At 48.5% G+C, this 19,644-nt stretch overlaps 1 protein-coding gene across 1 annotated transcript; it reads left to right on the top strand.

The window, feature by feature from the left end:
• Positions 1 to 633: 633 nt before the first annotated feature.
• DLST (dihydrolipoamide S-succinyltransferase) lies at positions 634 to 18,585 on the top strand. Its single transcript, XM_071745995.1, has 15 exons — positions 634 to 781; positions 5,371 to 5,404; positions 6,681 to 6,729; positions 7,986 to 8,041; positions 8,395 to 8,469; positions 8,851 to 8,906; positions 9,594 to 9,705; positions 10,186 to 10,347; positions 10,646 to 10,731; positions 11,425 to 11,522; positions 13,474 to 13,604; positions 14,173 to 14,246; positions 15,104 to 15,187; positions 15,727 to 15,894; positions 16,376 to 18,585. The coding sequence occupies exons 1-15, from the start codon at positions 713 to 715 to the stop codon at positions 16,508 to 16,510; spliced, it is 1,389 nt and encodes a 462-aa protein (XP_071602096.1). The 5' UTR covers positions 634 to 712; the 3' UTR covers positions 16,511 to 18,585.
• The last annotated feature ends 1,059 nt before the right edge of the window (positions 18,586 to 19,644 follow it).

The following is a 19,644-nucleotide window of genomic DNA, read 5'->3' as shown; positions in this document are numbered from 1 at the left end:
CATCTGCCTGTTTGCCGTGGTGACACAACCTCTGCTGAGCAACATCTCCCTGGCTGATGCTTCTGGCAATACCATCCTACATGAACCCAACTGCATGGTTTGTCAAGGCAAGCAGGAGCACCACCGGTCCCGCTGTCCTGCAGCAAACCAGCATTGGGTCAATATGAATACAGCACCTAGGTGAATACATTTATGTACCAGGAACATAGGTTCCTGGTACATAGGAATCATATGTAAAGAGGAATCATATGTAAGAGGAATCATATGTAAAGTACCTCACCTCATGCCAAGACACCGTGTCCACTTCTGCTGGGCACACGGACAGGCAGGGTTAGTGACAAGGGTAATGGTAACGGGACACAAGGCACAACCAAAGGGTTTCCCTTCCTCCTGCGCCTGCACGGGGCCGTGGCAGACACGGCAGACACAGCTCCACAGGCAGCTCCTGAGATACCATGGCCTACCCCGGTCCTGAGACCCTGCCCCAGCCTGTCCCTGCCCCGCTGCTCTGTCCTCACCCCACGGGTCCTCGATCCACAGCCCCGTCCCCAGCCTGTCCGACTCTCCCCCCGCCCAGCGATGGTGCCGCCCCAGCGGCCCCGCTCCCCCCGTTCCGCAGAGGTTGGTCCGGCCCTGGGCGCTTCCGGCTCCCGCCGGGCCTGCTTCCGGTGTCCGCCCTCCGGCTCCTCCCGCCGCCGCCGTTGCCGCCGCGATGCTGCTGCTGTGGCGGTCCCGCTGCCTGGGTCGGGCGCTGGGCCGCTCGCTGCGCGCCCTCCGGCAGGTACTGCCCGCCGCGGGCACCGACCGCCGGAAGGGCGAGGGGAGGGGGTCGGCTGGGCGGACGGGCGGGGACGGAGCCGCCGCCAAGGGCACCGGGACGCGTCCCCCTCCTGCCCCCCCGCCGCTGCGCGAAGCACCGCCGCCACGGGGGGGTGTGGGGGGCGGCGAGGGCGGCCCCTTCCCGGGCTCGGTGCTGTCGGTGTGTGTGCCGCTGTTCCCGCACCGCCCCGCCCGGGCCGGGCCCGTCGCCCCCTCGGGAAAGGCGGTGGCTCTCGGCAGCTGCTCGCCCGCGGCACCGGGCAGGGGAGAGCTGCTGGAAACCGCCGCGCTCGGGTTCCGCCCGTCGCTGGGCCGCAGCGTCTTGGGCGGGGGACTTGGGGTTGGCAGCCGCCACTGGCTTCGCGGCCCCGCCAGCGGCAAAGACCCTCCCGGCAGGGTGGGCCCGGAGCAGAAGCGGCGCCCGCACCGGCGTGTGCGCGGCCCGGTGTCCGCTGGTGTGGTTAATGCCCGTGCTCAGCCGCTGGAGCCGTGCGGAGGGCAGTCACCTGTGCTGGGGGTGACTCCTGCAGCCAGAGCCGGCTGCTTCAATCAGCACTGGGGCTGCTCTGGCCAGCTGGTGTCAGTCGCTTGCTGTCGTCTGGCCACATCTTCTGTAAACAGCAGACATGGCTAGCTTTAGGTACATACGGATATATATATATATGTATATGTATATGCATGCCTGCAGGAGGAAAAAGATCCCTTCAAATGACCAACTGAAACATTAGAGCATGACATTTGATTTTAGCTGTCATGGGAATGTAGGCAAGCAAGTGTTGACAGCTAATTGTAACGTGGAATGTTTAACGATGTTTTGCTTCCCCAAAGGGCTGCTGTATGCTAAATGCTTCTCTCTGGGTGCTGCAAGTGGATTTGCATTTATAAATATACATATATATATATACATATATATATGAGTTGCACTACAATTATAACTAATTATATAGTTATGTGTTGCTATATGTAGATGCAAATTGATTATACCACAGTTTAATATAAGCTAATTTAAGTGGCATTTTAACAAGCTTTGTCTAGTCTCAGTGGTGCTGTGTAATTATACAGAACAGGGGACCAAGCCAGATGGAGTGTTCAAACCTTTTACACTACTAGTCAGCAACTCAGGAGGTTGTAGCTGAGTACTAGGAAGGAGAGAGAATTCTAGTTGCCCTGTTAGATGCACTTGAAAAGTTGAGAAGTGAAGATGGTGGTAGCAGTTGGATTTCCATTTGAGTAGAGATATGGGAAGTTTTGGTGGCGTGACTTTTTGGAGAGACAGGAAAAGGCCAGAACTTGCCAAACCTCTGATGGGAGAAGTATCAATAGAGATGTACAAAGTTAAGCAGTATAGGGTTTAATGGGTGAGCAGTGGAGTTGACATGAAACAGGATGGGTAGGGAAAGGTTGGCTGGATTTTGGTGAATGTGTTTAAGAGAAAAATGTCCTGAATGCATGTATCAAGTAGAAAGCATTAATGTGCATCAGTAACCTGCATCTGAGCATGTAAGACTCAGGGGGGTGGGGAGGGCAGCTATTGAAGGATGACCTGAAAAATCCAGGGAAGAGCTAGTCTGAAAAAGGATGATCAGGAGCTACATTCAGTACTTTGAGAAGCAAGTCCTTTTATCTGTCTGTGGAAGAGTTTGTAAAGAACTTTTTCTTCCCTGTTTGATCCTTCCTGCATGCTCGGAGGAGTTCTCAGTCTGTTGTCATCTTAGTAACGGTATCCTTTACCACTCAGCATTGTTATCTCCATCCCATCTTCATATCTGCCTTGCCCTGCTATATATAATTGTATTAAAATCCATGAAAGATGTGCAGTGGGGTTTTCTTTGTGTGGCAGTGGTTTGCTCTCATGCAAGGCAGCAGCTGCTTTGCTTTGAAGAAGCCAGGGCTGGAGAACCAACTGGTGCTTTGCCTGTCATCAGAGTTGCCCAGCACTGGGCCTCTGTTTTGGCCTTGTTGAAATTAACTGTATACTCCTTTTCAGTCAGTGACCTCACCTGAACTGGTTCCTCTTCCACTGTGGGAGAAGAAATCTGTAGATTTGCAGGCTGTCACTTTAGCTGATGTATTCTGTAATTTATTTCACTGTGTAGTGACCTACTGGAAGGTGAGGGCTCCTTGGAAGGTGTGGCCTTGGATGCTGTATGCCCGGGTCACTTTGACTTAATAACAGTTGGAAAAACAGTTCTGAGAAGTCATGTGAAACGTGGGGGGAAAAGCAGTGGCTTGCTACATGAGTCACTAGCTAATTAGACAACCAAGATTTGTTTCTCCAAGTGAAGATTGTCTCTTTAAAGTCTCCAAAAATGCTAATGCCACCTAGCAAAACCTAAATGCTTCTGTTTTCACTGCAAAACTCAAAGATCAGGCAGAGAGCAGATTTAGAGAGGTGATATCAAAACAGGTGCGATCTTAGTGATTCCTTTGGGGAAAAAGGGAACAGCAGATAGCCCTGTCAGGCATCAGTCCCAGCTGCACATATGTCTCCCAGGTACTCTGGTTAAGGGATGGACACAAGAATGAGTCTTGATGTCTTCATTAGTGGCTTCTTCCTTGCATTAGAGCTTTTTCCCTCATTTCTTAGCCTAAAAGACAGAGGATAGAGTGACACCAGTTTTTTCCTTAATTTTGCAGCAGTTTGGAAACATAGACTTGGCACCTCTCATGGAAGAGAGCTGCAGATGTGTTTTCTCACAAAGATTTAATTTAGGACAGGCCTTCTAATTTTTTTTTTTAAGCTTACAGTAAACTGGTTCTAAGCAAATAAAATTGCCTCAGTCTGGAGCTGTTCAAGTCTGGAGTCCTTAACAAGTTATGCCTGGGATGCTATAAATACCTTTACCACTTTATAAAGCACACAGGAAAACATTAGTGGGCATAGGGGAGCTGAGATTGATTGATTTTTATTTGTAATTGACTTTGTATTTTCTGTGACACTTAAGAAAGTGGGAAGAATTTGATCAGTACAGGGACTAGGATATATGTTGAGGATCGTGGTGCTTTACATGCTTGACCAAGTGGAGTTAACTTGAAGTCTGTCTTACTGATCCCAGCTTAAGACTAGGTCTACACAAACCAGATCAGAGTTAGTAGGGGGCCAGTGCTGCACCAAGATTAAGCATTATAGCATTCACAATGACTCTGCAAAGTCTGTGTAGTGCTTCCTGGTTTCCCTTCCCCAGGCTCCAGCAGGCCCTGAGGAAGCTGGTTTTGTAGGACTATTGGTCCAGGATGGTTGGGTCCCTGCAGTGAGCCAGCAGGCAGGCTGGCTGCACAGCGTTGTGCTGGAGCTGTTGAGCTCAGGCTGTTTTTTTATCAGAAAGTCATCCTGCCTTCCCAAGCCCTCTGCTCAGCTCATCATAACCCTGTTGAACTGTCTGTTGATCATTGAGTTGGCTGTGTGCTTATACCTGAGAAGCCAAATTCATCAGTAAGTTTGGGTAATTAAACCTCCAAGGGGCTGTTCCCAGACCTGTTAGTAGTTTTGAAGTGAAAGTGTTCACTGAATATATTTCAGTATGCTCTAGCACTCAGTCCTGTAGACAGCATGGTAAGCTTAAGTAGCTCTATGATCCTTCATGTCTATGTTGTCTTATCACATGCAGCTCCAGAAACTATTTTTATACTTCAGATCAGCTATATCCCATCCTGCTTGCTCTGGTAAAGCTGAAGTCGGGCCTTATATGCAAACTTCCCTTCAGAGACTGAAGATGTGAATGAAATCTAATTTTTACCTCTTACCTTAGCTGCTGGGTAAGGGTGCTTTGAGTTGCTGAATAGCTGCCATTCCAACTGCATTTTAGTCATGGCTACTGTGATACTTCCCTATAACTTTTTAATTAAAGAGTTCTTAGGTTCTCCAGATCCTCTGGTTTGATGCTAGACAAGTGTGTAAGAACAGCAGGGAAAGTAACTGGAATATCTTGAAATGTGCTTTACTTTTGAGCAATGTTTTGCTGAGGTAGGCGTGCAGTCAATGATTACATTGGTGAGAAGTGAAATGTCACCTGAAGGTGGAATTCCTGGCTTGCTGAGAGTAGTAGAAAATCTGCCCTCAAGGGAAGTTCTGGCCTTGTGGAATTCAAAGGCTCCATAGCCTTAAAAAAACAAAACCAAACAAAATAACCTCAGGTGCTGCATTGGTGCCTGTAGGAGTAAACATCATGGGATATTTTTTCCTCGTATTTGGTAGCTATCCTTGACCCTCTTGTTCATAGCAAATTTTAGAGAATGGGTCCTTAAATCTAAGAGGAAAAGAGGAAAATGTACATGAGGTTAAAATGGCTGAAGCCACAGCTGAAAACCAAGTGCATCAAGCTTAACATCACTCCACAGGAAAGCATCCTGGAAGGAGAGAAAGCAAAGAGAAGAGTGTAGATGTTCTTACCATCTCCTGCTCTTTCATACTATGGGAAAGTCGCATGCCTGCAATCTGGAGCATGGGGATGGTGGGTCCTGTCTCTGATCCAGGCTGCCTGGAAAAACCAAAGTCCTTCTAGGATGGGTCTGTCTTTTTGCAGTACTGATAGTTCCTCTTCTCTCTGACAGGGCAACTGTACTCTGACAAGATGCACTCTGTCTGGTGAGTCCTACATTCCTTTTTTGTTTTGAACTACCTAGACAGAACAGAGCTGATGATGAAAGTTGGTAATAGGTTTGATTTGGGGTTATTTCTGTCAATGGTGCAATGAAGAAACTGTTGATGAAATTAGCTGTGTTTCCATGTGCGTGCCACCCTTGCTTAATGTTTGTGCTGCCCGATCCATTTGGCTCTGGTGAAGATTTCACAGCAGCAGCACTGTGTATTTCAAGCACTGCAGTGCTTGAAACACATACTGTTGCAGAGACTAGCTCCCTAATAAACTCCTTTGAAAATGATGAGTGGATGTTAAGTGGCATGTCAAATCTCGTATGCCTGTGAACTCCTCTTCAGTGCTTAAACTGGATTTTGCCAGAGCTTTGCTTTTTCTACCTGTACTGTGTTTATATTGCATTACATCACTCACCTCTGATTCCTCTCGGAGAAACCAGGTAAATCTGCTTACCTTTTCTGGTTTCTGAAGTTCCAGTGTCAGCTGTTTATAGTAGAGAATGGTGTCAAAACTGCATAATGTTTTTTTTTAAAATTAAGTGGGGAAATGGTTCTTCCTTCTGACATTGTGTAATCAAGATAATTACATTCTCCAGTTGCTGTGCTGACTCTAAGATCAGTCTGGAAAACTGCCCAGTGCCCTGAAAGAGACAAAGGACAGGAGTTCAGCTTGTAATAAAAATTGCAGTGTCAGGGCATGAGAGTGGTATGGGAAGGGGATGGTGGGGTATGTAAAACTGAGAAGCTTTGCAAGCACCCCTTTGCTGTCAGTTTTGGAAAAGAGATGTTCCTGGGCCAGAGGGTGGACAGACAGGAGAGATGATGGTGGCTTCTTGCTGCTCTGCCCTGCACCCTGTATTCATTTTTTTTTCCTCTTTACCTGTCCATGCAACTGGGAGGCTTCATGAGTGTGTCTCTTATGATGACCTGCTCTTATGAAGAACTCAGCAGCAGCTGATGTTTAGCAGTTCTGAAAGTGTCCCTTGTAGCTGTTTTTTCTGACTGGAGGAGATGCTGCTTTGTTTGCTCTTTCCAAAGTTACCCTTATAAGCTTCGAGTCCAACATGTAATTGTTCTTTCCCATCTTCTAAATCTAAATGAAGACAAGACCACCATTCTTGGCAAGCTTTGGGCACGTTTGCTGGCACTGAGGTGCCTCTATATGGCTGTGTACCCAGTCAGTGGGTTCCCCTGTGCTCTTTTACCTGACATGAACGCTTGATGGCTGGATAACATTCCTGTGGGGTAACATAGTTCTCCTTCACAGGTGTGGCTGGGAGCCGGGGACTGGCTTACACCAACAACAGGAAGCTTGTGTAAGTATCCTCAGGACAGCTGTGATGTATAGAGGCTGAGGCTGTTCTAGGCCAAATAAAATTTGAAGGTTGGGAGGCCGAATATGATTGGCTGTCAAATCCCTGTGCACACTGTAGGAGCATGGGGGTAGCCCTAACAAAATCCAGGTTTTGCAGGTCAGGAATTGTGGCAAGCTTGAAGAAAATAAGCTTCACCTGCAATAAGATACACAGGTGAGAAATGGACAGGAATAAGGAGATGGGTGATAAATGGATCTCTGCCCTTTGATTATCTGAAGTCTTGTTTGCTCCATGGTGGCCTTCTGGTAGCATTTCTTTCAGGAGAAGTGGGCTGGTTTGTGGTGCTCTTGTTCATTTGGCTAGGTTTGTATTTCTGAGGTGATCTTGTAGAAATGTATTTGGGGAAATAACCTTCAGAGCATATCCATAAAAGCCTGAAATGCTGTTCTGCTGCCCAAAGTATCCCTTGTTAGGGGACATGCTAAACCATGTTTCCTTTGGAATGCTTGGGATTGCCAGCTCCTTGAGAAGGGATATGGGGGAGAGAAATGGGGGAGGTTTAGGTTGGACATTAGAAAGAATTTCTTTACTGAGAGGGTGATCAAGCATTGGAATGGGCTGCCCCAGGAAGTGGTGGATTCCCCATCCCTGAAGATATTTAAAAAGAGACTGGATGTGGCACTCAGTGCCATGGTCTGGTAACTGCAGCGGTAGTGGATCAAGGGTTGGACTTGATGATCTCTGAGGTCCCTTCCAACCCGGCCAATTCTATGATTCTATGATTCTATGAAATAGTGTTTCTTTAATGTGTTGCCACAGGCAATTTATGGTGCTTTCTCTTTTCTTGTAGCAATTTAGCAATTTCTGTAGAGACGATAGTCCTGATCTGCAGGTAAAAAATGCTTAATGCACTAGTCTTGGGCATACCATGGATGGGCTAGGTCAGCCTTTTATCAGTAGTTAAACCACAGAGGTTCTGTTTGGTGCTCTCCCTAAATTAAAATTCTATAATTGTCAGTTCTTAACGATTTTCTGAGAATACTGGTGCTGGTAAGCTGTGATGTTTCCTGTCTTCTTAGTGAGATTGTTGCAGCTTGAGCCGTAAGTAGGAGTCCCTTGAAACAAATGCATCAAAACAACCAAGCAGCCTTTTGGATCAGTTCAGCAAGTGTAAATCTGTACTGCAGCCTGATGCCAGCAGCCTCCAGAAAAATGTGTTTCTGTGTTCATATGTTTCTCTGTCTCTCTCTCTGCAGAGTAAATAGCTCCAGTGTCTTCACTGTCCGTTACTTCAGAACCACTGCAGTACGTAGTAAGTAAAGTCAGGAGTCAGCGTGATGGCTCTTGTGCTACTTATTGTTGTCCTGACAATAGGTGAAACTACCTCTTAATCCTAGGTCTGGGGCCACTGCTGTCCCAACTTGTTGGATGGCTGAAGGTTTATTGTCCCAAGGGCCTAAAGATTTTGCCTGATTTTCCTGCCACAATGTGACTTTCAGATGGATGGGAATTTCTTTGTGTTTAAATATTCATCGGTGTCGAAACAAGAAGGCCAGCATTTAATGTCTGTTGACCCATCACTCTGATAGAGTCCTGATGATGAGAAGGTAACAATGCCATAAGTTCTGAGCTCTGAGTGTTCCAGTGTCTCTGTCTTTCTCACAGGGGATGACGTGGTTACGGTGAACACACCAGCCTTTGCAGAGTCAGTCACAGAAGGAGATGTCAGGTGGGAGAAAGGTAAGACATTGCCTCTTCCTTGAAACTCTTAGCAGCACTGCTGGTCCACTGAACAGCTCAGGGGAGGGATTGTAGTTGATTGGCTGACAAACTGCTCTGTGCCTTTCAGTCTGTGACAAATGAGGCAACTAATTGCAGTTCTTCTGAGGGGTAGGGGTTGCAGTTACTGCCTTGGCACCTCTGTCACGGGTGATATTGGGTGAAGGGTAGCACTTAAACTGGAATCAGACTCTGGCTGTGCACTAGACTGTTTGAGATAGGCTTTTCTTTAGAGAACTGGGCTAAGAAAATTCTGGGTTAGTGGGGGAGACTGCTGTGGGTTAAGAGGGGAGGGCGGAGCACACCTCCCTCCTTACAGTGGTCTTCATATCTATCATTCAGCTGTTGGAGACACAGTGGCAGAAGATGAAGTGGTGTGTGAGATTGAAACAGACAAGGTAGGAGTTTTCTGGACCAAAACTTTTTCTAGTTCTGTAGCAGGTATTCCACATGGCTCTTCTCCTGCTGAGAGCTCCTAGAGCCTGCAGAGAACCCACCTGTGCCACCTGCTTCCTTCGTGGAAATAAGCTTTTCTCATCTAGCAGGAAAGCTGATTGTGCCTTAAGTGAGAATTCTTTGATAATTCTTCCTCCCTGGTACAAATGTTTATCAATGGTTTGTTGGAGCTGCAGTTGCACTCCTCCTTCCAGTTTTGGTGCTTTAAGCTTTGAAACCTGTCTGTGTTTAAACAGAAGAAATCTGCAGAGACATGGAGTGTCTTGTTTTAAATTTAGCCTTTAAGTTTACTCACTACTTAAAGAACTCTTAAGCTTAGAAATTCTTGCTGTAACTCCCTGCCAAGTTCTGCTTCCTTTGTTGCGTCAGGCAGATGCTGGCAGCAGGTCAATTCTTGATCGTGCCCTGGAGCAGGAAGATCAGGTTATACGTTACACTGCCAGCATCTTCTGAAACTTCTAAGTATTGGCACAAAATCTTGGTGAAGAGTGTGAAAACTGGTGCAAATGGGGTGAGACAGAGCCACTGTCTGTGCCAAATTACAATGTGTATCTGTGCATCTTGACATCTCTTGGGCACTTACTCTCCATTCCTGTCTGAGGGAATTTCACCAATTTTCCTTTTAACAGACATCAGTGCAAGTTCCAGCCCCAGCAGCTGGTGTGATTGAAGCCCTTCTGGTACCCGATGGTGGCAAAGTGGAAGGGGGGACACCTCTGTTCAAACTCAGGAAAACTGGAGGTAAGTCAGTCATGTGTAACTTGCACAGCCCTTTCTGTTTCCACCAGTCTTTTCTGGAAGATAGAAGCAAGGTATTTAGAAGGAACCTGAGAGAGGCTAAACATTTCCTCCATCTGCCTCTGTAGCCAGAAGAAAATACTCCTGTTATTCATTAGAAAACAGTTTTAGTCCTTCTGAAGGGGTAACTTTCCTTTTGATCCCCCTAGAGGAGACTGCAGCTCAAAGCTAAAATTAGTTGAGAATTTCCCTGACATAACTCCCTTCTCCACCCTCTTTAGCACTGAGTCTCCTGCACAGTGAGGAGACCTAAGATGTCGATGAATTAAACACCTTCACCATGGGATTCTCTTGCAGCAGCTCCTGTCATTTCAGTAGTGCCAAGAACATAAAAGCGTGATGCCAGAGGTTTTATTTTTGTAAGGGTCACTGACAATGGAAGCTGTGGTTGCCCTTACCACATGGTTCTTCCTCTTATTTCAGCTGCTCCTGCCAAGGCCAAACCAGCAGCAGCCCCTCCTCCTCCTCCTCCTGCAGCCCCTGAACCTGTAGCTGCGGCTGCTCCTCCCCCTCCTGCAGCACCAATTCCCACTACTATGCCACCAGTGCCACCTGTGTCAACTCAGCCCATTGACAGCAAACCAGGTGAGGCAACTTTTTTTTTGGTCCCTTTTTTTGTGTTCTAACTTCAACCATCTTTTCCTGGAGGAGAGCGTGTAAAGCAAAAGAGAGCAAACAGGCTGGTGTGTATGGCAAAGGTCTCCCTGAATTATTGCCCTGCATGCTCCAGATTGGAAAGCTTGTCTGTGCCTGGAACCTGCACAGCCCAAGTCAAGGCTGCTGCTGTGTTGCATGAGCAAGGGGCTCAAATGGGCTTCCTGCCTCAGGGCCTCGTGGTCAAGCTCTGACTTCCCTTTTTGACTGATGTGTTCTTTACCCTCAGTGTCTGCAGTGAAGCCGGCTACAGCCCCAGCAGCAGCCCCTCCTGGGGAGGCAGTGCCCAGCAAAGGTGCCAGATCAGAGCATAGGGTAAGCTTGGGGAGTAGGGGGGCCTTGCCAGTACTTCTGTTGCTGGGTTATAATCTGTTCTGGCTTAAGCATTGAGCTTTCTGGATGTGTCCGTATTTACCTGTTTACATCCAGCTCACTGGGGCTGTGGCAGATGGGGAAGTTCTCTACATGAGGGCACTGCTTAGCGATGGGGTGGAGGAGGAGCCTGGTCTGATCTGACACAGGTCTTTTCTAGGCAAAAGTCTTATCTCGAGCTCTGCTGACTGAGCACAAGGCTCAGTGTGATCAAGGCTCAGCAAAGCACTGAGGCCACTGCAGCTGCCTTGTGCATTCTTAAGAGAATATGGTTGAGCAGCCTGCTTTCTGAGCAGTCTTGCTCTTCGCATAGTAGCCTCATTCTGGAAACCTATGTGTGCTTGGAGGTCCTGAGGAATACACAGGTCAGAAGTAGTTGTACTGTAGTGGGTTTCAGCACTGCTTTTCAAGTGAACAGTGTGTTGAGCTGGGCAGCTCCATAGTGAAATCAATTCCTCATCCTCTTGTGTTTCTCAGTGAGATCTGGAGTGAAAACCAAGAAAACTTGGTCTCTACCTAGGCATCTATTACTAGTGTCACCAGCTAGCAAAAAGAAAGGACCTTTTGAATTTCTTGTGAGTTTTGCCCCTTAAATGAACTTGAGGCGGCTTCTGCTTATATCTTTTTAATTTTCAGGTGAAAATGAATAGGATGCGTCAGCGCATTGCTCAGCGACTGAAAGAGGCTCAGAATACTTGTGCCATGCTGACCACTTTCAATGAGATCGATATGAGGTGAGGAGAAGACCTATTTCTCTCTTTATGGGTAGAAATAAAGGCAAGCAGTCATCTTTACTTATAAGCCAAAGCCTTGCTGGTTCTCTTTGGGTAGACTGACAGTGTCTTTTGGGACTTCTTTCTTAGGTATGTACCACCATCTGCACTGCTGCATCAGGGCTGTGTTGGTGTTGCAGTATGAGAGATGAATAGCTTCCTAATGGTGTTCCTTGGGAGTCCTCTTCTGCTTGTCACAGGGGCAGTTTGGTTCCTCATCTGTGTGGTTCTTGGTTGAGAAGTAGTAGATGTTGAGCAGAAGACCCAGGAGTGACCTAGTGTCACTTGTATAGTGGCTATTAGAAGACAATAAGATGTAGCATCTTCATTCTGCCACCCCACCCAGGTTACTGCTTTTGGAGAGGAGCATGTTTAGCTTCCAATGAGATGCTTCCCCAGGGCACATAGGCCTTTCAGGGGAGCATCACATAGCTCTGAGGCCCTTGCTGTTGGACTGTGCAGCTGTCCATAGAGGGACTAACATCCTTCTCCATTCCCTCCGGGCAGGTGGGGGTCTTCTGACTCAAATGCTTGCACAGACTGAATGCACTAATGGCTTTGGAGGGTGGTCATCTTATGTTACATTGCATTAAGGGGAAATTGTGCCCAAATCAAATTGCCTTGTGAAATCCTATTCTGCTCCTTAAGACAAAACATGTAAATATTTGGGTCTCCGAACGATAAGGTTGGCAAAATAGTCTTGATTGGAGGGGAAGTGCTGCAGCTTTATCTCCTCTCAGAGGCTCACTGAGGTGTCGCTTTACGCTGGGCTCGGGCTCATTGCATCTGGTAATCTGGTTTGGATTGATTGCTGTGAGCTTGACTCGTGAGGGCTGTGCTGGGGCCTCCTGCTTCCTGACCCGCTGGGGGTCAGTGTCTGAGAGGAGGAAGCCATAATGAGCCAGTTCCATAGCAAACCTTGTCCTCATTGCTGCAGTCCTTGTGTCTTGGGAGGCACTAATGTCTTTGGGCAGTAATCCTAGCCCTAAACAAGGTTAGGTGCAGGAAAACAAACACTCTAAACCATGGAGACCCCTGCCCCTTGCTGACACTGTCCCTTCAAAGAACGGAGGTCTCTGCAGGGGGAAGGGGTGGACCGTGCAATTCCACTGCATCCGGTATTCACTTGGAGTAGGCAGAATTTATAGCTGTAGGTTGGCTGAATTTTTGTAGATGGCCTCAGTTCTGATAAATGTAAGCAGTGGGGAAATATGACTTCTCTGGCTGAGGGCAGTAGGTGAGCCATGCTGACCACTTTCAATGAGACCGATATGAGGTGAGGAGAAGACCTATTTTTCTCTTTATGGGTAGAAATAAAGGCAAGCCATAGCACCCACTGCCATAGCACTTCAGAAGATTTCTTTCATAGTCACTCAACTCCCAAAGCCAAAGAGTTTGGTATGGATGCATGGTCATGCGGGCTGGTGCTGGACTTTCACAATGGCTGAAGCCCTTTGCCCTGATCACCATGTGCATCTTTTCCGCTCTTGGCATTTCCTGGTTTTTCACTTCTGGGTCCTTGTCCAGCTACACCTGGAGCTGCTGTCTGTGATACTGCACTGCTATCAGCAGGGGTGTCTCCAGAGAATCTGTAGCAACATCAGACCTCAGTGAGAAGCGTGCGATGCCCCACTTTGCTTTCTTACCTGGCAATGTGGGCCATGCAGATTAACCCTGTCCCACTGAGTTAGTGGTCCAGGACTAGTTCCTGTTAGGTCCTTTGGCAGGGTCATTAGAGCCACCCTCAGCCCATCCTACCTGTGACATTTGAAGGATTTTTCAGCACACATAGGGTATTCAAGATGGTGGTGCAGGTTTGCAGTCTTGGAGCTGACACTGAAATCTGTTCTGGACTGAGGGAATAGTGTTTTCTTGGGCTCTGTGCTAACTAGTGTTACCATGTGTTTTGCAGCAACATCCGGGAGATGAGAGCTGTACACAAGGATCCCTTCCTGAAGAAGCACAACCTGAAACTAGGCTTCATGTCAGCTTTTGTGAAAGCTGCTGCTTTTGCTCTGCAGGACCAGCCTGTTGTGAATGCAGGTGAGTGGTGACTCTTGCTGGTGAGGTCCACATCTCAACACTGAATGTGGCAGAGTGGGGCAAAGCAGGTGGCCAAGTGCATGATGGGGACTAATAATTTGGGGAAGCAAGTCAAATATGGGGATAGAGTCCTGTATGCTGCAACTGATTTTGCTAATGCTGTTTAGGTAGGCAGTGGAGAGCTTGCAAAGAGGGACTCTGTTAGGAAAGGGTTGCCATGAGTGGGGCTGGAGCCACGCATACCCTGTCTGCAGAGGGAAGAACCTGCTGATTGGTGTAGAGACAGCTGCTGTAGGTGTGATGCTGTTCCTGGGGGGGTGGCAGAGGTCGTTGCTCAAACTGAGATGAGAATAACCAAGGAGATGTCTGAGAGGACTGACATATCTGGGCTGTGTTTCCTTGCTGTCTATCATGATGCTTCTCCCAGAGGTGCAGTGAGGACTAATTCTTTTCTGAAGTCACATTTAAACTAGAGATGAGCAAGTTGTTACAATTTTATGGCTACTTCTGGCCCTTTGAGCCCTTGATATTGAGCACTGCATGTGTGACAGCTTTTTTCTCCTTCTAGTGATCGATGACACGACCAAAGAGATTGTGTACAGGGACTATGTGGACATCAGTGTTGCTGTAGCAACTCCCCGGGTAGGTACCTTGGATGTTTTGGCCATACTGTCTGTAGCCTTGGGTCTGGGATGATAATATCCTTTAAGCTAACTCTGCTTTCAGCTCCTCTGTAGCAGAAACTTACTGATGAGACATCTGATATGCCCTGGATTGCTGAGATGGGTTTGGGGAGAAGATGGGTGACCAAGAATATTCTGCCTCTGTACTAGGAGATGTAGTAACAAGATCAATAAAGACCTCAGTGGCTAATGAGTAGGACCAAGCTAGGCAAACACTATTTTTTCCAGTGGACCTATGAAGGTACAACATATACAGTAAAGGCTGTGCATATCCTGTCCTCTGGCTAACCCTGCTGTGCTGTCTCACTGTTTCTCTAAATCACATTGCTGCTTCAAGGAGATACTCATATCAAGGGAAAGTATGAGATGGAGACACAGATGTTGAATTAGTTGGTTTTATTGTGAGGCAAAGGTTTGGTCAGGACTGAAGTGCTGTCAATGCTCCCAAAGTCTAGGGGAGGTCCAGCACAAAGGAACTCAGCTCTTCTCACCTTCAAAGAGGTGGTGGCTCAACTCTGCCCAGTGCCTCACCTGCTTTTATGAATGTGGAGCTGGATCCAGACCAGCTTGGTTGATTTTAAATAATGGACTTACAAAGACAAGTAAGTTGTCTCATTTACAGTGCCAGTCCTTGGTGGATGTCGTGCCAGGTTTCCCGGCAGGCTGCCAGGGTGGGAGGCAGCTCTGCCAGCTGCCTGCTGTGGGCTGAGGAGGAGGCAAGAGCTCTGCTGGGCTGAGGCCAGGCGCCAGCCTGATAACAGTTATCTGTGTGTCACTGCAGTGAATCTGCTGATCATGCACTTTGCTTCTCCCTAGGGTCTTGTGGTCCCTGTCGTTAGGAATGTAGAAAACATGAACTTTGCTGACATAGAGCGTGCTATCTACGAACTGGGGGAGAAGGTAAGGAAAGCTGGAGGTTTTCCTGAAAATGGTTGGAAGGAATGGGAAGTATTGGGGGTGCTTGCTAGGCATAAATTGGTTTAGTCCCTCTGCATCATCATCTCTGACCTCTAACACACTGCGTTGGGGAGTGATCCAGTTACAGCTGTAGCCATGTCTGCCTTACAGGAAAGGCCTATCTACTTGATGCCCTTCCAGAAGACTCCAAACTATACATAGTGACACAGTGTGTCTTTAGAGACACCTTTGTCTTTAGAGGCCAAGGCTGCGCTGCCCTGGAGTAGAAGTCCTGGTGCCTGTCTCCTGAAAAAGCCAGGGTTAGAAGCAAAGGCAAGAGAATCCTTCCCTAAAGACCGCAAATGTTCAGATCTAAAGGCATTTGGATTTGCAAGTTAATTCATGCTGGTTTTCAGCTAAACAGATCAATAAGTGAAGCTCTTGCCATCAGCATTTATTCCTGGAGAGGCTGAACATCCGAGCCTTTGTCCTTTGCCCTCTGTGATCTGTGTTGCTTTCTAAGACCTTTCTTTTTCGTCTAGGCTCGGAAAAATGAACTGGCCATTGAAGACATGGATGGCGGCACTTTCACAATCAGCAATGGAGGGGTTTTTGGGTCACTCTTTGGGACACCTATCATTAACCCACCCCAGTCTGCCATCTTAGGAATGCATGCCATCTTCGACAGGCCTGTGGCTGTGGGAGGCAAGGTAGTGGAGCTGCACAGGAGGTTTCAGTGAACAGAAGGGAGGGGTCAATGGGATGAGGACCATAACTCCATATGCTTTTTGTAGGGGGCTGGTGTCAACTTCTGAAAGCCTTTACTGTGGAGGAGGAGCGGAGGCTATTGGGTGTAGGGTAGTTTTGCGAGCACTGACACTTGCCTGAGGTGTGCAGGGTGCCCTGTCCACTCCATGCAGGGGAGAGAAGATAATCTGCTTAGGTGTGGGGAGGAGGGGGAGAATGTAGCCTTTGTGATAGAAAACAGCTCCAGAATGGGACCAAGTCTTGTGTGGTGTGGACCCAGCCTGGTTGAGTGAGTGTGGGTGGGTAATCACGCCAGGGAGGACATATCCAGGAGGGCCTGGAGCTGTGATAGGAAAAAGCCAGGTTTTCCCTGAGTTCACAGGAGGGCATCATGCAGGCAGCAGGGCTGAGCTCACTAATGCCTCTCTTCTTCCTCCCCCTCAGATCGAGGTGCGGCCCATGATGTACGTGGCGCTGACGTACGATCACCGGCTGATTGACGGCAGAGAGGCGGTGACTTTCCTGCGAAAAATCAAGGCAGCGGTGGAGGATCCCCGCGTGCTGCTGCTCGACCTGTAGAGCAGCCACACCCCCACACAAACCACCCAGGGCAGGGCTGCAGCACCAGCAGGGGCGATGCAGGGCATTCAGGAACTGGCAGGGGTCATTCTGGTCTCCCTCCCTCCGCTGTGATTGGAGCTGTCCCAGAGGAAATTGTGGGGATAGCTCCTACCTCCTTTCCTGTTCTGTTTAACAAAGGTTCAGTTTCTCACTAGGATTGCTATGCAGTGGGCCAACCACTGAACAGCACTGCCTTTCCATAGCCATCTATATGGCATCCTCTCCCTCACAGCACCAAGTTCGCACCTCTAGCTTGTCCTGTACCACTGGAAACTGCTTGCTGCTGCTGTGCTAGGGTACCCTTCCCTGCTGCTCCAGGCAGGGTTCAGCTTTACTTCCTAGCACTGAGGTTCCTGGGAGGGAGAGGAGAGGAGAGGAAAGGCTACTGTTCTCTCCATGTTTTGCTTGAAAATATTTCACACTCATCTGCCTTGCAAGGGCACTCTGGGTTTTGATCAGAGCAGGGCTTGAGGTAGGTGTCATACCTCTGGCAGTGCCCTAGTTACACTCCCTCCACAGACAGGAATGCAGTGGTGGCAGCTCCCTTGCTTTCCCTTGGTGGTCATTTGTCTCTCTCCAGCCTGGTCACTGTGGTAGGATTGTTCATGTCCAGGTGGGCAGAGCCCATGACATCTGTGGAGGTAGCACAGTTCCTGGGGGGACAAGCTTTTCACCATTACATGCCTGACATGGGGTTAAGAACCAGCCCCCAGCAGCTGTCCTTGAATCACAGCTCACTGGTGGTTGATCCGACTGCTGGCTTCCTGCGTGTGAGAACGTGGCCTGCTACCAGCAAAGAGACAGCTGGGGAGGGCCAGGCCTTTAAGTGTAATGTATATCCCAGCCCAAGGCTGCTGGTTTTGGGGGGAGGGGGGCAGTCCTTAATAAGATAGCGCACACATGTATTGGGGAGTGAGGGGGTTGCTAGTGCCTGCAGAGTCTATTACTCTTACCCTCTACACAGAACTTGTAACTAAAATATTTAACACAGCGGATTTTAAATGAAATAAAACTGGGCAATGACTGCGAGGTGGGGTGTGTTTGAGGGGGGTGAGCAACAGCTCCTGGGAGAGGACTGGCAGCAGCAGCATCCCTAATTTAGCATAAGAAACTGTTACCTGATGGTGAGGGAAAAAGAATGAGCTCTGTGCCTGTCCCTGGTGGTACTAAGTGGAGGCTGCTCTGGCTGTGAGTTCTACTGCCCTCAAACCCTCTTTGGCTTAGGATTGGCTCTTCCCAGCAGAGATTAAGTGTTCAGGGCTGGAAATAGTAATTTTTGTGGTCTAGCAACAGAACTGTTACAGATGGAAAGGAAATCCCAGTAAATGGCATGATAGCCAAGAGGGAGAACTGGGACAGGCTCTCAAAGTACACGTGTAGAGCTGGTTTGTCTTTTCCCCTGATAAAACAGGAGTGTTGTAAATCATGGAAGTGAGAAAAAGGTTGTTCAGGGTTGTGCAAGGAGAAAGGAGGCAAGGTCAAAGAAGAACTGGAAAACAAAAGTCTGTGGTGCTGCAAGTGTCTCCCCAAGGAGCTGTGTCTGTTGGGACAGTATTTAACAGTTCCCGGATCAAGCAGGGTTTTTCCAGCTCTGACATCAACTTCAGAGAAGGTTTGCCCTTCCTGACTCCAAGTGAGGAAGGCACCCCTTTTAACAGAAAATGGTTGCACTCACAGCTGGCATGCTGACCAAAGAAAGCAGTTCCTGGTACTAGTTCCTATGGTTTCCTGGCAGCTATGGTAAAACTAGTGCTTGGAATTGGCTTTCCTCTGGCTGTCTATGACTGAACTCTAGAGGGTTAGGAGAAGAGGAAAAGCCCCTTTTGCAGTAAAGGAAGGGTGAAGAGTCTTAACTGCTTTTGCACAAATATATTGAACGAAAGAAAACGTTCTGACTCAAAAATGCTGCTAGCACCCATTCCCCTGTGCTGGTTTAGGGTACAGTGAAAGCACCTTGACTTTGTACAGGAGCCTGGGGAAGGGAAATGCCTGTATTCTCACTGGAGCTGCAATAAATGAGGCCTTTGAACTACCCCAGGAGTGAATGTACAGTCAAGCTCTTTAAAATTATGCAGCCTACTAGAATCCTTTGTTGAATCTGCCCTATTGGGGCTTGCTGTAGAGGGCCATGTAGCTGGAAGCTGCTGTGCTTGAAGCTTCCTTTTTTTTTTTTTGACCCTCCTGAGTGATGCCCATGGCATTCTTGCTTTGCCAGGCAGGCCTGGGTCGGTCGTGGTGAACCTCCCCTCACTTGGGAATAGGAGGCTGGTGGCCAAGGGGGAAACCTGCTGCTGGGGGTGATGTTCAGCCAGTGCAGGCTGCTCTAAAGAGGAAAAGCCCCAGACTTAGCTACTCCTGGCATCTGCCTGTTCTGGTATTAGTGGTTGCCTCCCTGGTCAGTCCTCTTCTGCACAGCCCTAGAGGTGTCCCCAGCCTTTGCTGGGGCAGGACATGAGTTTCTCCCAGGCTCTGCTTCCCTCTGGTGGACAAGCACTCCTGCTGCTGTCTGAGACCCAGGCTGAGTCAGCCAGAGCAGTGGCAAGCAGGAGCAGAAAGCAGCTAGCCACAGAGAAGCATCACTGGTGCCTGTTATTCTTTACTGGCGGGTAAGCAATGGGAGGGAGTGCTGGGAGAGTAGGGCCAAAATGGCACTGCAGCCATTGCCAATTTACCCTTCAGCCTTTAGCTTTGACTTGCACAAATAAGCCCAGCGGCTTCTGCCTCAGATGTTGGCAGCCACCTTCTGTTCATGCTTTGTCCTCCATCCTGGTTTGTATTAACTCACCCTCCTTCCCACGGTGCTGATTTCTGGTGTTCCTCCCTTTAACCCCTCACTGTTTGCCCAGGAACAAGGGCAGCAGAAAGAAGCACACAGGCATGGGAGGCTGGAGCCAGACGGGGTGACGACAACAGTCAAGGCTGGATGAAAACAGCACACTGCATTTTCTCATCCCTCACCTGCAGCCAGATGGCTGTGTAGAATCAGAGTTGGTGAGGCAGTCAGTGGCACAAGGGGAGCTGGAGAGGCACTCGGTGCCATCTGGGCTTTGACTGCATGGTGCTGCCAGCCAGTTGGTGACACCAACCCGAGC

This window comes from Heliangelus exortis, chromosome 5 (genome assembly GCF_036169615.1).
Source record: "Heliangelus exortis chromosome 5, bHelExo1.hap1, whole genome shotgun sequence".
Lineage (NCBI taxonomy): Eukaryota > Metazoa > Chordata > Aves > Apodiformes > Trochilidae > Heliangelus > Heliangelus exortis.
This window is presented reverse-complemented; position numbering and strand designations above follow the sequence as displayed.

Excerpts from the sequence above, each read along its gene's own strand:
- DLST (XM_071745995.1), top strand. The coding sequence starts at position 713 with ATGCTGCTGCTGTGGCGGTCCCGCTGCCTGGGTCGGGCGCTGGGCCGC. Across the intron at positions 9,706-10,185 it reads CAAACTCAGGAAAACTGGAG|CTGCTCCTGCCAAGGCCAAA; the intron begins GTAAGTCAGTCA and ends CTCTTATTTCAG. Across the intron at positions 10,732-11,424 it reads GTGCCAGATCAGAGCATAGG|GTGAAAATGAATAGGATGCG; the intron begins GTAAGCTTGGGG and ends TTTAATTTTCAG.